Here is a 17,811-nt window from a genome sequence, read left to right on the forward strand (position 1 = left end):
CTTCACTAGCAATACCGAAGAAGAAAAGAGGTTGGTGCTCAGATGAATCAACCCTGCATTGAGCATGTTTTGAACCTGATTTTCAATCTTGGTCTTTTAGAAATATGCGTATCTATATGGCCTCACATTAATAGCTTCGGTTCCATCTTTGAGTGGTATTGTGTGATCAATTTCACGTGCTGGTGGTAATCTGGTAGGCTTGGCAAAGACATCTGAATATCCCTCCAGCAATGCCTGCATACCCAATGGGCTTTCCTCATGGTTTTGTTGCCTTTCGAGCTGAAAATATAAAGCAAGCACAGCTTGTCTTTGTCAAAATTCCTTAGTGAAGCCCTGCAATGTGGTGTCTTGTATCGGTGGAACTTCAATCCCCTGAAGTTTCTTAGGTTGTTGCTCCCAAATGAAGTCCATGGTTAGCTTCTTCCAATCACAAACTACTGAACCCAATGTTTCTAACCACTGAATTCCTAGCATCATATCCAAACCAGTTAAAGGCAATGAAAAGAAATCAAGTTGGAACTCATTACCTTGTAAATCAACCGAAAGCTTTTCATATTTCCCTTTAAATGATAATCTTTCTCCATTGGCAATTCTGACAGTAAACGATTCCGTAGGCTTCACGGGCAAGTGAAGCATTTCGGCTACTCGATCATTGATGAAGTTATGAGTGGATCCACTATCGATTAAGGCGACCACCTCATGAGCTCCAATAATAGCCTTAATTCGTTATTCTCGGTGTAGTCCATCCAGTTAGAGCATGTAGAGTGATCTTGGGCTCCTTTATGCTAACATCTTCCTCAACCTCGGGTATTTCCCTTGCCATGTTTATCCTTCCAATTTCCTCCAACGCTTCATCTTCTTGTATACAACCCTCTAGGATCATCAATTGTGGTGCTTGACACTTATGTCCAAGGGTGAACTTTTCATTGCAATTGAAACATAACCCTTGAGTCCTTCGTTTCTGCATTTCATCCCAAGATAGTCTTCTAATTGTTGCTTGTGTGGAACCTGTGGGAGGATCGGGATTACTTACAGTGGCGGAAGCTCGTAAGGCACTTGGCCGTGTGAATCACCTTTGTCTCGAAAGCTAGTCGTCCCTCATTTTTGCCAAACTAATTGCCTCTTTTATAGATTGAGGCTTGAACATCCTTATTCCGTTGGCCACCTCTGGTTTCAAGCCTCCCATGAATGTACCCAAGAGAGCTTTTTGGGTCCATCAGCGAACCCTGTTCCTAAGCCGTTCAAATTCCCGTTGATAGTCTCACAATGTTCCCGTCTGTTTAACTTGGGATAGAGCTTCGTCAAAGTCTTCAAAGTCAGGTGGTCCCAACCAAGCTCTCACTTCATCTTCCAAGTCTTCCTGTGAGATACTCCTCTATTCTTCATCAACTGCTTTCCGAAACCACTGCCACCATTGATTCGCCTCACCTTCGAGATGAAACGAAGCTAGATGAACCTTTTGATCATCGGCTACCTCTTGAAACTCGAATAACTGGTCCACGCAATTGAGCCATTCCGTCGAATCATCTCCAGAAAATTTCGAGAATTCCAACTTTGCAATCTTGGAAGAAAATGGCCAAGTGTTATCATTTGTATCTTGGTTGATTCGGTTGGGTCCTTCACGTTGATAGTTAGGGTATTCAAAAGCGGTTAACCGACCGGTTAATCGCTTTTTTGAATCGAATCGATTTGGAAAAATTCCCGAATCGAAACCGAACCGATTTGGAGGAAAAACCGGTTAACCGCTTTAAAAAAAAGCAATTAACTGGTTTTGAACCGGTTTTCCCTTTCTTTTTTATAAAAATTTTTTTTTTCCTAAATTAAATTGTAAATATAAACAATACATATTCAAATAAAAATTAAACATTCATACATATCCATTGACCACTACTAACAATACATTAAAAATATTTTTATTATTTTTATTTAATATATAATATAATATATTGTTTTTTTATTTTATATATATATATTTGAAAAACCGATTCAAAAAATTGGTTTCGGTTAACCGCTTTTTATTTTTTCCCGAACCGGAAATTCGGTTTTTTGAATTTTTCGAACTGTAACCAAACCGTTTTTCCGGTTCGGTTCGGTTTTTGCATTTTTTTGAACACACCGCTACTGATAGTTAGTGTGGCTAGGCGATCCTCTACTTTAAAGAAATGCTTCAGATAGTCTTGCAATGGTATCCTCTAGTCGTTGGATTTTGTCCTTGATTCCCACCTCCATCCGTTGCATCCCATCTTAAACTCCTCCGAGCCCCTCCTCTAGAAGCTCGATCCGTTCCTTGTTTGCCGTCATGAACCTGGCTCTGATACCAATGATAGGTCCCAATCAGTACAAGCACGACAAACACACAGAATGTATTCTCTTTGGGTGATAATTAACCACAAATATAATAACTTCTGATCTCTCCTCTCATTGCCTTCCCTCTTAGTTTATACAACAAAGGAAATAACTGAAATTAAGCTAATGGCATCCGACTCTTTAGGAGAATCAGTCGCCTACTACACCTGAATTGCAAACGTGCAATGAAACTGAAATAAACTAGCAAATACATTGAAAGGAAATAACACTGAAATAAGATAACTAAGGCTGAGAAGAAGGCTAGCAATTGGCTTTAGGGCATCAGTCCATATAACGTGGGGCCCGAGAGGATCTCCTGGGCTTATCAGGTCCACATGAGTTATGTAGCAAAGAGTATTGCAATGACATGTGTTAGATCAGGAACGGTGAGGAGATTAATTTACACAGGCAGCACGGTTTCTGCATCACCACTAATGGATGATGGTACTGGTTTTAAGGACTGCATGGATAAAACATGTTGGACAACTCTTAATCTTTCATGTTCTTACTCTAATGATTTTCTAGGGGTAAGTTTAATTCTACTGTTATGATCAGTACTCATCACAAGTTATTATATTCCCTGGGCTATTGAGTTGACTTACCACCCAAGTAAAGTTTTTTTCCAGAAGACAGAGCAAATTTCGCTTAGTTAACTGTGGCTGGCGCAATGAGGTCCATATGAGTTATGTAGAACAATTAATGGGGCCAACTTATATTATGTTGGGAGTTTACCTATATTGAAGTACTCAAAGTCCAATCAACGTGTGTAGTAACTTTTTAATAAACTTCTGAGGTCCCTCATTGACTTTTTAATCATGAATCATTACCCGGATTTGCAGTTTTTGTGGTTGCAGATATGTTCAGCCAGTCTGGTAATTAATGTAACATGGTGGCATCTAGCATGAATTCTATCTTGTCAATAGTATTCACATTTGAAGGAAAGGAAATTAAGTGTGCGTGGGGAACTAATAATGATCAGTAACAAAATATAGTTTCATTAAGCCATGTAGTTTTCAGATCAGTTTCCTTGCGTTGAAGTTGTCATGGCCTTTTTAATCTAATTAAATCCCCCGCTACCACTAATCGTTCTGTACCTCCCAATGTCAGCAGTTAAACATGCATGAAGACTTTGAATGCTCTTCAGTCTTCTCTTAAACTTCAAACATTTGAAACTCATTTATGTGGCAAATAAGTTAGAGCATGCATTATATATTATTTTAGTTGGAACTGTTACTAACTGCTGTAGCTGTACGTTTTCTCTTTTGGGGACCGTACATCTTTGAATAAAGAAAATCATATTTGTACTACCTTTCCACTCTTGTTTTCTTCTCAGCTACTTGTTATTATTAGCTACATAAGCAAAGATGGCATAACTTCAATACTCTTCCGAGTTAGGTCAAAAGTTGTTCATTTATTATTGTAATTTTCAAAAGTCTGTTTAGACCGCAATCGGAATTCGCTAAGATGTATGTCATCATTTTAAAGTGTAGACAGACTGATCGATTTTAACGATGCATAACACAATTTGACCAACAGCAACAATTAAACAAATTGAATAAACAGAATCAGATTAAACTAAAGTGAAAATCAAACTCTTGGTTAAGGAAATAGAATCATAAACATGAGCCCACATCCACATATCAGATTAATCAATGTAGTTACCAGAAAGAGACAGGCTTTTCTGAAAAGTCCAGCGTCGTTTTATACCTCAACGCCTCCAGGGAACGTTTTCTGTTTGGTTCCGAAGGTGTACGCTGTCTTCTCCACAGACCAAAGTTTTAAAACCCAATTTTGATGAGATGTTTGATCATTTACCATTTTATTTTTTTATTTTAGCATTTTAATTATTATGCTTTCAGATATTTATATATGCCAATTAACTCAATGCGGATACATTATATAAAAAATCTATTGGTTTTTCTTTCTTTTAATGGTTTGAATTGGTTAGGCAGGCACAGTTTTTAAAACAAAGACGGTTAACGTTTTAGTTTGAACTTTGACCAGGCTTGGCTCCCCGGAACAGAAGGGACAAGGGCTATCACAAAATGACGCTCATCTTATTACTTATAATATTCGCCTTGCAGCGGACGCCTTGTTAGACTTGTTTTCTTGCTGACTTTTATTTCAACTTATGCTCGCTGTTCATGCCTGTTTCTTTCAGTCACTCGTACTGACGTCGGCTCAATGAAAACCCAGATTTTTTTTTTTTTTAACGAAATTTACTTTTATAGGAGTTTTTAAAAAGAGAAAGAATTTAAACAAATTAAATTTAACTAAATGTTCACTATAAAATAAAGTTTTAAGTAAAAATATTTTTGTTAAAAAAAGGAAATATATCATTGAATTAAATTTGAGTTATTTATGCTTTCTTAATGAGGCGTTTTAACCGAAGGAGAGAATTTAAGACGATTGTATTATTAGTTGACTTGTCCTTGGGACGGCATTTTGCATTAATTTATATGATATTGACTTTCATTCTTTTTCTGTGATCAGAAGTAATTAGCAGTATATAAATATATGTTATTATTCTGTTTAATTATTTTTATCATTTATTAAATTTGTTTATTTTTTATTTATTTTTGTAAAGTTAGGTTGTTAGTGAAATTATTCTTTTTCTTTTTCTTTTTCTTTTCCCATTTTTAGTTTGCTATACATAAAAGACCTGGAATGGTTTATCTGAATTCTTGTTTTATATTTTTGTCATTCTGCGCTATTAAATTACATATTTTCGATAAAACCATCAAGATAATGCATAAGTTTCCAACAGTCAAAGCTTTTACGAAATTAAATTTAATATAAAAAAATTTATATTAATTTTCAAAGTAAACGAAAGGACTGAGCTTACTAATTATTAATTTTGAATTACATGGGGGAAGCAATTTGGTTTGGCCCGCCCGGGCTATATATATATATAAGCTAGCGTTCCTATATTGCTTCATTTTGTGTTAAAATACAAATACTTTCATAATGGAGAAGAGAAACTGTAAGGTATGTGTGACAGGAGGTGCAGGTTATGTTGGTTCTTGGCTTGTCAAGAAGCTTTTAGAGAAAGGATATACTGTCCATGCAACTTTAAGGAACTTGGGTATCTCTCTTTCTTTCTCAACCTTTTGAATTCCTTTAGCTTGTTGAATGCTAAGACACACAAATTATGATCAATTGATCTTCAGTAATTTAATGATGATCTGTTTTTTTTTTTGTCTGTAACGTTGAAAATTTAATAAATAATAAGAAATCAAATTTAATTTACTCTCCGATGTACATTACAGATGACCGATCTAAGGTTAACTTCCTAAAGAGCTTTCCTGATGCGGACACAAGATTATTGTTGTTTGAAGCTGACTTATATGATCCAGATAAGTTTGAATTTGCAATCCAAGGCTGTGAGTTTGTTTTCCATGTTGCCACTCCCTTCAGACACACCGACGGCTCTCAGGTTTATTTTCCGTTGGTTTTTATCAGTTTTTCACATGCAGATCCTTATACTTTACAACTATTATTGTTGCAACCATGTTTCTAAAAATTTGTATTTAAGATTTTAGTATTCTTCATTAAACAGTTCAAGAACATGACTGAAGCCACAATTGCTGCGGCAAAGAGCATTGCAAAGTCATGTATTAGATCAGGAACCGTGAAGCGACTAATCTACACCTCCAGCATGATTTCTGCATCACCGCTTACGCATGATGGGACTAGTTTTAAGGACTGCATCGATGAAACGTGTTGGACACCTCTTAATCTTTCCTTTACTAACGATAATCTGAGTATCATGGTTAGTTAATTAGTTTCTTACTTGGTCTCTTATCATTACTAATCTAAGTTTATGGCGTTGAGTAGTTTAATTAGTTGATGAAATGATGATAAATGTCAATGGAGTGGGTAATGATCAATTTGGCCTCAAGGGTTCAAGTCTGTCAAACCATATCGCAATATACTGTACAATGAGTTGGGCTTCTATATAGGATAAATGATTCTTAAATTGATATCATGCTTCAGGAATATCGACATTCGAAAATACAGACAGAAAAAGAAATGTTGAGCTACGGCAGCAATACCGACGGTGACAGGTTGGAAGTGGTAACTCTGGACATCGGACTAGTGGGCGGGGAAACTCTTCTATCTTACACACCCTCAACCGTTGCAATGTACATTTCGCAGCTTACCAACAGCAAACATCTCTACCAAGCACTAAGGTTCACCGAAGATTTGCTGGGAAAAATTCCAATGGTACACGTCGATGATGTTTGTGAAGCACACATCTTCTGCATGGAGAATCCTTCAATCAATGGTAGATTTTTGTGTGCAAGTTCATATGTTTCATCAGCTCAAATCGCAAATTACTACCAACAAAATTATCCAGAATTTCACTTCAACCAAGAGTAAGCAATTGGGCCCTTTCACTGTTTTATCACACGATGCCATATTTAAATTTCCAGATTAGTTAATTATAGATATTTTCTTATTCTCATCCGAGTTAGTCAACGTAGCCTTATATTGCAGACTGCAGAGTGTTATCTTGAATTCTGTTATTTGAAGTCTTTAATGGGACTGTGAAATTGGGTTTCAGGTATTTGGATGGGCCAAAAAGAGAAATAATATGGGGCGGCACAAAGCTTATAGAGAAGGGTTTTGAATACAAGTACGACACAAAGATGATACTGGATGGTAGCATCGAGTGTGCGAGAAGAACGGGCGGTCTAAACCAGTGATGGTTTCTTATTTTGAAGTTCTGATGGGTTTTTGGATAAAATAAATTGATCTACAATAGTAACGGTTTCAGAAATTTTTGTTTGGATAGGTCAAAATAAAATATAATAACATATAATATTTATATTCTATGTTTTTAGTTGAAATTGAAATAAAAAGAAAAAAAATTTCATATAAATATATTTTTTTTTAATTTGAGGGTGGGCTACTCTAGATCCACCCCTGTCCACAATGTTGTGTCGAAAGTGTCGGCAATCATCTACAGAAAGAGTAAATGACATATTCCCACCCAAGGTTTGACGAAATCTCAAGTTGGTATCCCATATTACATTTATTTCAGATTCTCATCTTTAAATTGATGGAAAAATGTTTGATGTAACGGTAAAGGGGTAAATTGGTCATTTTACATGGGCGGCGCATGTTAGCAGACTGCTGCCTCTAACAGTCCTTTGGCGCACCTTAGCAAACGGCTTCCCCAATGTTTTTCGCCCTTTTTCCGGCGATTCTTCCACCCAAAATCACTATTGTCACTACCATTTGAACCCTCATCCTCCCCTCTACAAAACCATACCCTTCACAACCCCTCATCGCTCGTTGATCGCCGGCCACAGCAGCCTCGACATGCAACTGGTTTTTGTCGGTTTTTGGCCGTTTTGAACGGCAAAAACCCCAACCACCACCACCATTTGACTTCTCGCATCCTCCCCTACAAAAGCCCTAACGTTCCTAGCACGGCAGCTCACCTTTTGTCGTCCACCACTTCACCAAAAAATGGTCGATGAACACGAACTCTCGACTGGTGAACGGCAACGAAACGGTTACTGGGGACATAGGAGTTTTATAGATTTGGAGACAGTGGTTGTAGTGGCGGTGTCCAATTGGATTTTCACCGTCGGAATTGATTGGAATTCAGCAAAGAACACCAAACCCTAATCCTAACGGCGCCGACGATTGGAGGGACCAATGAGTCAGGAACCAGAGGGTTTTGGACAACGTACTATGGGGAAGGTGATGGAGGTGACCACGGGGTTCAATGCCGACGGAAACAACCCAGATCGAGTTGTTTTCGATTAGGGTGTGCAATGACCGAGAGTGTTTTTGACATAATTTGAAAATAAAATAGTAAGTTTTATAATTCTACTAATTTAAGGGTTAAAACATAATTTATTAATTTAGGGTTAAGGGTATTATGGTAATTACACCTTCTAAACCCTAAAAATTGCTAACACTGTTGTTTAAGGGTGAAAATTTGAAACAAATGTAACCTGGGGTTTGATTTCGTCAAACCTTGAGTGGGAATACGTCGTTTACTCTCTGTGGAGATGTCAAACTCCTTTTCGTGGCTAATAAGTTGAGTGTGGTCCAGCTTTGATTTTAAATTGTGGCTGACCCAAAACCAACAATTATTTTAGGGTTAAGGGTATTATAATAATTATATCCTCTAAACCCTAAAAATTGCTAACATGATTGTTTAAGGGTGAAAATTTGAAATAAATGTAGCTCGGGGTTAGATTTCGTCAAACCATGGGTGGAAATTTGTCGTTTACTCTATGCAGAAATGTCAAACTCGATTTCGTGGCTAATAAGTTGAGTGTGCTCCAGCTTTGATTTTAAATTGCGGCTGGCCCAAAACCAACTACTAACTTTTTAAGTTCAACCTAGTTGTAACACGTGTAACATTATATCATCACCATATAATACCAATAGAGGAAATATTCCCCGTGGGAAGTACAACCAGCGAACCATGGGGTATGAAAAATTTACTCATACCATCCTATTAATTTACATTTATGGTTTCAATTGGTGACATATGCTTTCTTTTATTTTAGGCTTTAGCATAAACAAATCATCACATATTTAAATACTGAAACTCATCCACAGAATCCAAAACCAGTGTGATAGGATTTTGTACGGTTTGTCGTTATAACATATAGTTTAATACGATTTGTCGTATGAAGGGATTGGAAGAAAGGAACGAAATGTCGTACTAAAAAGCTATACATGATGATGTCATATTATTTTGTGTAATCCCAAGTAAAACAAAAAATTTTAAACGATGAACTTTTGTACATTTACAAGGTCTATCTTGTGGTTTTGCGTACCCTTTCATCTCTTTTATGGGTCCAACATCATTAATATATAATTAAAAGTTTATTGAGAATTTTTTTTTTTTTTATAATCTCATTTCTAGCTCAAATCACTTTTCCAAACGGTTTTATATACCTATTTGTACAAGTTATTTGGAATTTCACATGATAGCTCAAGTGAATTGCCAATTGCATTGGAGTAAAACTGCATAAATACGATGACGATAAAACATTGGATGGCAGTCTCAAGAGTGAGGAGAGTTTGAAATTTGAATACAACATGATTTAATTAATTTAGATACACTAAAACTGCAGTTAGGCCGTTTTTACTATCCATATGATATGGTTCTAGAGGATGTCTTCATCATAGTATTCGTTTCTCTTACGTTTACTTTGTTGTTCTCAGTTCCTAAAATTTTATTTCGTGATAATTTCGCTGTTCCGACTTAACAGTCACTTTTCTGCTTCTGCTAAAGAATATTATATTTGTTATTCAAATATATATCATTAGCTCAAAAGTAAGGAAATTTTACATGGTACAAGATTGCAATTTTGTGCCTAGGTTTCTAGAACTTGCAAATGAAATCTATGTCGATTAACTAAGTACACAGGAGGGTGACGAACAGAAAAAAAGAAAAACCAACTACCAAATCAAGAAAATTCTCTTGTGCCGCAAATCTTTCCAACGCTGGCTAGGATCAGTTGCTAGTCTCACTCACTCTTTTACTGGGCGCGATGAGGCCAAAGAAACATATCATGAGAAATAGTCTAGGTTGTCGAAGGGGAAATTTGGGTCAAAATCCACCTTAATAAGTGAGAAATCAAGATCCACAGTTGGTGAATTTGTGACTGAATTTGGGGTTGAAATTATCTCAGTGATTCCAGACTCTGGAGTACGCACAGTTTGGTCTAATCCAAAGCTGTTGTTCATGTGGCATGGTGACACTGAGAAATAGTTGGATTCAGAAGTTGTGGGCGATAAAAATGATGGAGAAAAACTACCCATGAAATTGTTTTCCATTTCCATCATGGACTCTTTGAAAATATCGTGCTCCATATTTTCAGTTTCAGTAATTGATGTTTGTGGAAAAGAGAACGAAGGAAATATTTCCTCCTTGTTGTCCAGGTCCTCGGTCTTAACTTTGAGCTCCGTTCCAAAATGGATCATGAACTCTTTTGATTGCTTTACTTTATCTTCTGGTTCCTGTTGATTATGATAACGACTCTGTTTATCTTTAGCCCCTTCCTTTGTTGATAAAGCAGAGGGTATAGCCAAACGAGTGTTCTGGCTGCATGTATGTCTTCCTCGATAGGTCACCTCAAAAATGGTAGGGTCGTCGTCCGATCTTTGAACAAGTTTTGTGGCCAAACAACCTTGTGCGTGACGATGAGTGCATCTATAATACCCTCTGCAAATTGTGACAAAAAAAATTTCAGAGGAACAGTCAACATATCTAATCAAGTTAAATTAGATACAAAGACGCGAAAACAATTATGTAAAAGGCAAAAGTCCAAATAGTGAAAACACTGCATATGTTCATGGGAAATTTATGCGTATGTTAAATAATGCACTTCACATCATAGGGTTTTGTCTTTTTAAGAAGAGTACTCACCAATAATTGAAGATAAGAAATTATACATATCCTTTTGATTCTAAGAAAAAAATTTGTGAACCAGAGATTTGGTTTTAGTTTTGAGGACCAGGCCTTGATATATATAGCTAGTAGTTCAATAGTTAATTACTTTTCTAAAACACGTCATATGAAAGATACATGGCCTACAACGTGAAAAGAGAAATCGTTTAAAAGGCGCCCTAAGGACAATATGAATTGCTATCACCAATCACCAGTACTAGAGCTTAATGACCGAATTAATTGTAACAGAGATGCATGAACCTTGCAACATAAACAGCTAAAAGACAGAACCAAACTTAAAGTTTCTCTGGTGCTCAGGCTTGAGAGAGATGCGACTGAGTCAGGTTTGGCGGCCTAGATTGATTAGCTCTAGCCTCTAAGGCTGATAGTAAATGGGCTGTGGCCAAGTTCAAGTACTAATGTACTATATGACCTGTAGATATAAATATCCATTTAATGTATTTCAAAAAGGTTTTTTTTTTTTTTTTCTTTTCGATTAGCGGGCAGTGGACACATGTTTTTGTGAGTGAACAATGAATAATCGAAGTAGATAAGTTCGTATTTGTGGCAAAAATATAGGCACTGTCAGTTTAGATAAGCGAAAAAAAAAAAAAAAATTGTGGGTTAACCTTTGTCTAATGCTCGAGGTATTTTAATTAGCGACACTGATTATCATTAGACATAGACTGGCCAATTAAACTCCGTGATTTAGAAAATTATCGAAAGTTTGTAAGTAAAAAATCTTCTTACCTTGGATAACTAGCACCAAGAATATCCTTTTGTCCGTATTTTCTCCAGCAGTAGCCATCATCAAGAGGCCCTTCTAACCCTGTCCCGTAGCAAACCTTTACTTGTTCAGTCCACCGGGCCATTGTCTTTCTGCAATACAATAATTCAAAATTAGATCAAGTTCAATCATAAGTTGCAGAAATGTCAAAAAAAAAATTGCAAATCGCCTAAATTTACCTCTTCTTATACACATCTTTACTGTGACATTGATCTTTACAATCTTGATCCGAAGCCTCATTTGTTGGGCTACACTTGGGAAAGGAATATGGTGATGCTAAGATTGTAATATTATTGTTCAGCTTACGGTCAACCGGAGAAGCACCAGAGTTCAACACTGAAAGCGCTTTCTCATAAGTAGAGAGAATTTTCTGGATTACGAGTTGTCGAGTTTTGGGCGATGAAGAAGGGTTGCTAAGCTGTTTAGTTAGCTCCTTCCCTTGGATTAGTTCACTGATGAGAGTGTTTTGCTCTGTATCCATGGTCTTTTCCATACAGAAAATTCACTAAAACTGGAATACAAATAGTTAGATAATTAATAGATGGAGACAATTGAAGCGAAGAAGGAAGAATAAGATCCAGTGGAAGAGATGAGGTGAACAAAATGTGAGAGAAGAAGTGACCGAAAAGAAAACACCAAACTTGGTTTATAATTTGGCAATGATCAAAGAGAGAGGGAGATATAAATTTAACGGGAAGAAAGAGGGTTGTTAAAGCAAATATGAATGTAAAAGGGAAAGGCAAAGGCAAATAACTTTTCTTAGTGAGGAAGGTGGGCAGAAGAGCAGGGGATATGCTGAGGATATGAGCGAGAAATGATATGGAAAAAGAGCAACTTTTGACTGTGGGGTGAGAGAGAGAGAGAGAGGGGTTTGTTGTTTTTTTCACAAAAGGAACAATTGCTGGTAATGTTATAATATAGAGAGTGTGAGAGATGAGAAGAAGAAGGTCCAAATCTGACCCATTCAATACTTTGTTTAAATTGACTAGTAGTAATGGAAAAAAAAAAAAAAAACATAGTAGAAAATGAGTGATGTGGCAGCAAGAATCTTCAAAGCTTCTTCCGCGTAATCACTAGACAGATGATGAATCGGATGGATGATGTGACGTAACTTGATTGCGTCACATGTAACCCAGTGCTTACGCTGATGTTGATTGATCACCCATGTGAGCCACAACCCACGTTTATGCCTTTTATTTATATTTTTCAGCTACAGCACCTCCTCCTTTTTATTCCTTTTGAGAAATATAAATAATATATAGAGTAAACTAATTTTCTCACCCAAGGTTTGGCAAATTTAGTTCCCACCTTGCTTTCATAAATTCCAAATTTCTAACCTTAAATTAATACTATTACTTTTCTTTTAAAATAACCCTTACATCTCAAATTTCTCTTGAATAACCCCCAAAGGTGATCCCGACGAAGCCAAAAATCTGGCTTGATTCCAACACCATTGGACCTCCCCGAACCATCATCAACACCCCCTTATCCTTCTCACCAAAACCCTAACTTTTCCACCTGATTGCACCTCGGCAAGGTGCTAGAATTTGGTTGGAAAAGTGCAACAAAATGCAAAAACCTAAGGGAGAGGCCACGACTATCGACAAACAATTGCGATTGGCAATATTGGGGGTTTTGGTGGGGGGAAGTCGGTGATGCTATTGGTGGTGTAAGGGGTGGTTTTTGATGCTGGGATCTGCTAGAATTTGGATGAAACGCCGACTGAAACTAAGAGTAGCGATTGGCGATTAGGGGGTTCAATCAGACAAGGAGGTAAGGGTTTTGATGTGGGGGTCAAAGGGATTGTAATACTGGTGTCGGGAGGGGTTGACTGCACCAAAATAGGGCGGAAGGGCCTGAAATCACTGGTGGGGTGAATTTGAGAAGTTAAGGTTATTTTAAAATTTTCCAGTGGGGTGAATTTGAGAAGCGAAGGGTTATTTTGAAATTTTTATCTTTAAAATGACTGTTTTACCTTTTTAACTGTTAAATTAAATAGTTTATGTTAATTTAAAAGTAAGAATATGTAATTTATGAAAAATAATGCTACAATTACCGAAGAGTGTGTATCAAATTTGTGTACTGAATGACGTAATAAAATCATAACTGTTAATTCATTATAAGTTAATATTAATCAACGGTCAATATTTTGTTACGTTATTCGGTGTATAAATTTGATGTGTAACTTTTAGTAACTCTATTATTTTTTGTTTATGAAACTATAGATGGGAATTTGTAGATTGGCCAAACCTTGATGGGAAAATGGGGTTTACTCTAATGTGTGTGTATAATAATTACAAACGTGGGAAAATGGGGTTTACTCTAATGTGTGTGTGTGTGTGTGTAATAATTACAAACGTATCTAATGCTCTAAATTTTATGAGTACCTACCGGCTACCGATCCAAGTTGAACTGTTGAGGTCGCCACGTTAGGCAAGCCCAGTAGAAGACAAAAACAGTTCCGCGTCCCTGTGCTTTGGAATTTAAAACATTTTAAATATACCATTTGTCATATCCATATTTTTTTATTTAATAATAATAATAATACCTTTCTCCTGAAACTTTCTCAATACCAAGTAGCAATTTCATGGCGTATACAAAATCATGGTAGCATTAAGAGGTGATTAGGGTGATAATTGTTATGTCTCAAAAGTCACGCTTATGTCAGTCTAATAAATATGTTATCAAACCTATATCTCTTCAAAGATATTCACACCAACTTTATCTCATTTCAAAGAGATAAATGGACGAGAGTCTTCTATGTGTCAAGACAACTTGCAAAACACTCATTACATTATTAAGTGTTTAGGTGTATAAATGGGCACTTCTCTTCCCGAAGAAGGAGGTTAGGCTGAGATTTGAGCTTTATTTCATTCTCTGTTTGTAAACACTATATTTCTTCATCTTTGTATGCCTTACGGGCAAAATCATAGAAATAGTTAGAGATCAATAAAATAACAGTGGATGTAGAAGTCGCTTGTTGAGCATCCAAACCACTATAAAAACCCCTCTTGCCAATCTTTTATTTATGTTTTCTGTAATATATATAATCTCAACTTCATATTCAAATCTCATGAATCCATCACGTGTGATTCTTAAGTCCACTTAACACTTTTTACGTGTGAGTCGTTAGTATCCAAAATCAAGCGTCAACAGTTATTTATCGTAAAATATATCACTTGTCAATGGTAAATAATGTGATTATTAAAGTCGTCAAAATGTCTTGCTCAAAACAAGGAAGTTTTGTAAAAAATAGATAAATAAAAATAAGGCTGTAAATTGATTGTATTGGATAATAAATATACAACACTACTGACAATCATTGAGGGTTAACTCACATAAATTATTAATTATGAATCGTAAGCAATCATAGGCTGGTTATTTTTAACTTTTTATTTTATTATTTTATTCATTAAACTATTTATAATCAGTGGTGGGTTCAGAAATTTCTGTTAGAATGGACCAAACTAAAAATTAATTATATATTAATATTTTTATCTATTAATATTTTTATTAGTGTAGACCAAAATATATAAATTATATATATTAACAATTAAAAAATAAAAAATTTGATAGTGGGCCATGTGGTTGGATCCGTCCCTGCTTATAATCTCTATTTTTTTAATATTTTGATATAAAATCAAGTGAATGAACTTTATTGAACCCATTTAAGTATATATTATTTTGCTACTTTGTAATTTTTATTTTCTTTATTATTTTTTATGCCTTGCTTTATTAGGAATTAATTATTGACATTTGACTGTTTAATAGAACACAACAAAATAGAAGAATTTATGTCTTCCATTAAAAAATTTAGAGTACTATTTGTATTCTAAAAATATTGACAAATTGAAAATTATATTATATTATATTTAACGTCATCCAAATTGAACCTCAAAGAGTTAATCTGGTAGTTAAGAAGGTTTGCTCATTTTATTAACTTTGTGGATTCAAATCACCTTGAGACCACTTACCATATTTGTGGTTTATCTGAAAAATTGTGTTTGTAGGGTGTTCAATAGGTCCTGGGAATTAGTTGAGGTACGTGTAAACTGGCTCAGACACCCTGATTATCAAAAAATAAAAAATAGTCATCTAAGGTGTCTTCTCTAGTATATATACTTAAACCACTCAAAAGGACAATTTATTTTTTCCATACTTGTAATTCTTTAATCTGAAACACAATATCTTCTCTCGTATATATACTTAAACCACTCAACAGAGCAATTTATTTTTTCATACTTATAATTCTTTAATCTGAAACACGGTTTTTCTAAAAAAGTTTCAATAATTTGTTTGATACCTTGATGATAATTTAGTTAATTCATATTCTATTAAGACAGCCAAGGATAACAAAAGAATAAGGAGCCACCGTTATATATATATATACTTCAATCAGTTGATGTTAATTAAAAGATATTAAAAATAATTGAACATGGGATAGAAATGCATTTATTTAATTAAGTTCAGAACCTGCATTATTAAATAAGTAGGTAATGTTGATTTTTCTGTATTTAACTGTGGCAAGTGGAAACCATGGCCGCATCCACAGCTCCAGGGCCACTCCATTAAATGCCATGTTCATCGACGTTTCAATAGCAACTACATTGATTATTAAAAAATTAACACTAATACATTCATTTAATTATATTAACAAAAAGTTCAAAATCAGCCACATTTAGCGAAAATGTGATATCACCACTATTTTCGAATAATACAAGCACCACTCATTTTTTCTGCTGTGAAGGCATGTAATTTTCAAACCCTCCGGGCCAGGTTCCCAAAATCTTCCAGTGATCTTAAAATTCAAAGATTCGTTGTACTATTTATAACCACGCAGAATATATCATCATAATAATAGATTGACAAAGAGTTCCATTTATTGACATGAGAGAGCTGCAGCAAAATTTGGGAAAACCAGTTCTTCCAAGAAATTACCAAGTTATTGTACAGAAAGTGGGATTTTTTGTTTCTTTTTCAATTCATTTAGTGTAGAAAACGTGTGGGCCTTTCTTTTTAATAGGTCAAAAAGGATGCAAATGCCTTAATCATGGTGTGTGTTTGTTTAAAAGGAGACAAACAAAGAGCTACGTCTATATGCAGCAATAATATTTCATTTTCCCATTTCATTCCAACAATATAAGCCTTTTACGACTTCATCAGGAATTCAACATCGTAGACTCTCACTCCCCCCATCAATTTTGAATGAAGATTTTGTTTCTTTTGCTGCCACAAAAATCAAAAGGGAATAGATGAATTGTGTTCACACTAGCCAATTGTGAATCCAACATACACTTTACATATTTTAAATTGTATTTTATCAAAGGTTAACAAAGCATATCAATATAAATCTTTTACTACTAATCGATTTCATTATAAAATAAGTTTTATAATTTATACATTAACAATCAATCAAATATTTGTTATTAAAGATCCAATAAACTCTAAAGCTTATTACAAGTCTAAGCTTACACTTGTTATTAATCCAGATTATTCAAAATAAAGCGTAGTAGACAAATTCTGTAATGATCATATAAGCCCATCAAAATATCTTATTGAACTATACATTTACCTGATTTTATCAAACCAAATCATAATTAATGTTAAGCCACGCTTATAAACTTTTTTAACATAATTAACTTTCGTATAGTGTAATATTAATGTTATAACCCATTTTTAAAGACTATGATATAGTTGTGTTTATAAATAGTTGTTGATTGATTGATTTAAAGAAGTAGTTTTCATAGATAATCAAAGTGATTTGATCCTTTATAAGAAAGATGGTCCACCGTCCGCGTGCGCGTGACCTTGTTATTGATAAAGTTGCGTTCACATTTGTTGACCTTGACCTATGACGCAAATAAAACGCTGAAGCCAACAGAATGAAGGATACTCACCGCGTCCACAAACAACGTAGAATCAGCTTCCTCCAATTTCCAAGTTTACTCGGCGACAGGGTCATTCTCAAATGCCACAGTTTTCAGACGGCAGTTAATGTCTTTATTGCCACTATTCACTACAATTTATTTCTTCAATTTGGTCGGTTTGATTCTTCGTCGTAGTACTAACCACTAAACAAGTAAAACTCTGAAAAAACCGCACACATATTCTCACACAAATTTGACTTTAATCATCCATTCCAAACTAATCTTGATATTTTTATATTTTATTCAATTAAATACCATAAAAAAAGATATATTAATCTCAAGGGATTGGCTTGATCATCAAAAAAATTTGTAAAATATTCAAT

At 35.1% G+C, this 17,811-nt stretch overlaps 2 protein-coding genes across 2 annotated transcripts; one reads left to right on the forward strand and one right to left on the reverse strand.

Moving 5' to 3' along the window:
- The first annotated feature begins 5,284 nt into the window (after window positions 1–5,284).
- Window positions 5,285–7,184, forward strand: LOC116118522 (putative anthocyanidin reductase). Its single transcript, XM_031404507.1, has 5 exons — window positions 5,285–5,431; window positions 5,616–5,782; window positions 5,906–6,118; window positions 6,343–6,725; window positions 6,914–7,184. The coding sequence occupies exons 1-5, from the start codon at window positions 5,314–5,316 to the stop codon at window positions 7,053–7,055; spliced, it is 1,023 nt and encodes a 340-aa protein (XP_031260367.1). The 5' UTR covers window positions 5,285–5,313; the 3' UTR covers window positions 7,056–7,184.
- Window positions 7,185–9,665: 2,481 nt separating this feature from the next.
- On the reverse strand, window positions 9,666–12,364 carry LOC116118521 (probable WRKY transcription factor 53). The gene is made up of 3 exons (XM_031404506.1): window positions 11,741–12,364; window positions 11,525–11,653; window positions 9,666–10,549 (listed from the first exon to the last, which is right to left on the reverse strand). The coding sequence occupies exons 1-3, from the start codon at window positions 12,052–12,054 to the stop codon at window positions 9,895–9,897; spliced, it is 1,098 nt and encodes a 365-aa protein (XP_031260366.1). The 5' UTR covers window positions 12,055–12,364; the 3' UTR covers window positions 9,666–9,894.
- Window positions 12,365–17,811: the final 5,447 nt, after the last annotated feature.

This window comes from Pistacia vera, unplaced genomic scaffold (assembly GCF_008641045.1).
Source record: "Pistacia vera cultivar Batoury unplaced genomic scaffold, PisVer_v2 Contig847, whole genome shotgun sequence".
Classification (NCBI taxonomy): Eukaryota; Viridiplantae; Streptophyta; class Magnoliopsida; order Sapindales; family Anacardiaceae; genus Pistacia; species Pistacia vera.

What these genes read in the sequence shown, in the direction of transcription:
- LOC116118521 (XM_031404506.1), bottom strand. Translation starts at nt 12,054, where the DNA reads ATGGAAAAGACCATGGATACAGAGCAAAACACTCTCATCAGTGAACTA. An exon ending in AAAGATGTGTATAAGAAGAG is followed by an intron (nt 11,654 to 11,740) that starts GTAAATTTAGGC and finishes ATTGTATTGCAG; the next exon opens with AAAGACAATGGCCCGGTGGA. An exon ending in CTTGGTGCTAGTTATCCAAG is followed by an intron (nt 10,550 to 11,524) that starts GTAAGAAGATTT and finishes CACAATTTGCAG; the next exon opens with AGGGTATTATAGATGCACTC.
- LOC116118522 (XM_031404507.1), top strand. Translation starts at nt 5,314, where the DNA reads ATGGAGAAGAGAAACTGTAAGGTATGTGTGACAGGAGGTGCAGGTTAT. An exon ending in TGCAACTTTAAGGAACTTGG is followed by an intron (nt 5,432 to 5,615) that starts GTATCTCTCTTT and finishes TGTACATTACAG; the next exon opens with ATGACCGATCTAAGGTTAAC. An exon ending in ACGATAATCTGAGTATCATG is followed by an intron (nt 6,119 to 6,342) that starts GTTAGTTAATTA and finishes ATCATGCTTCAG; the next exon opens with GAATATCGACATTCGAAAAT.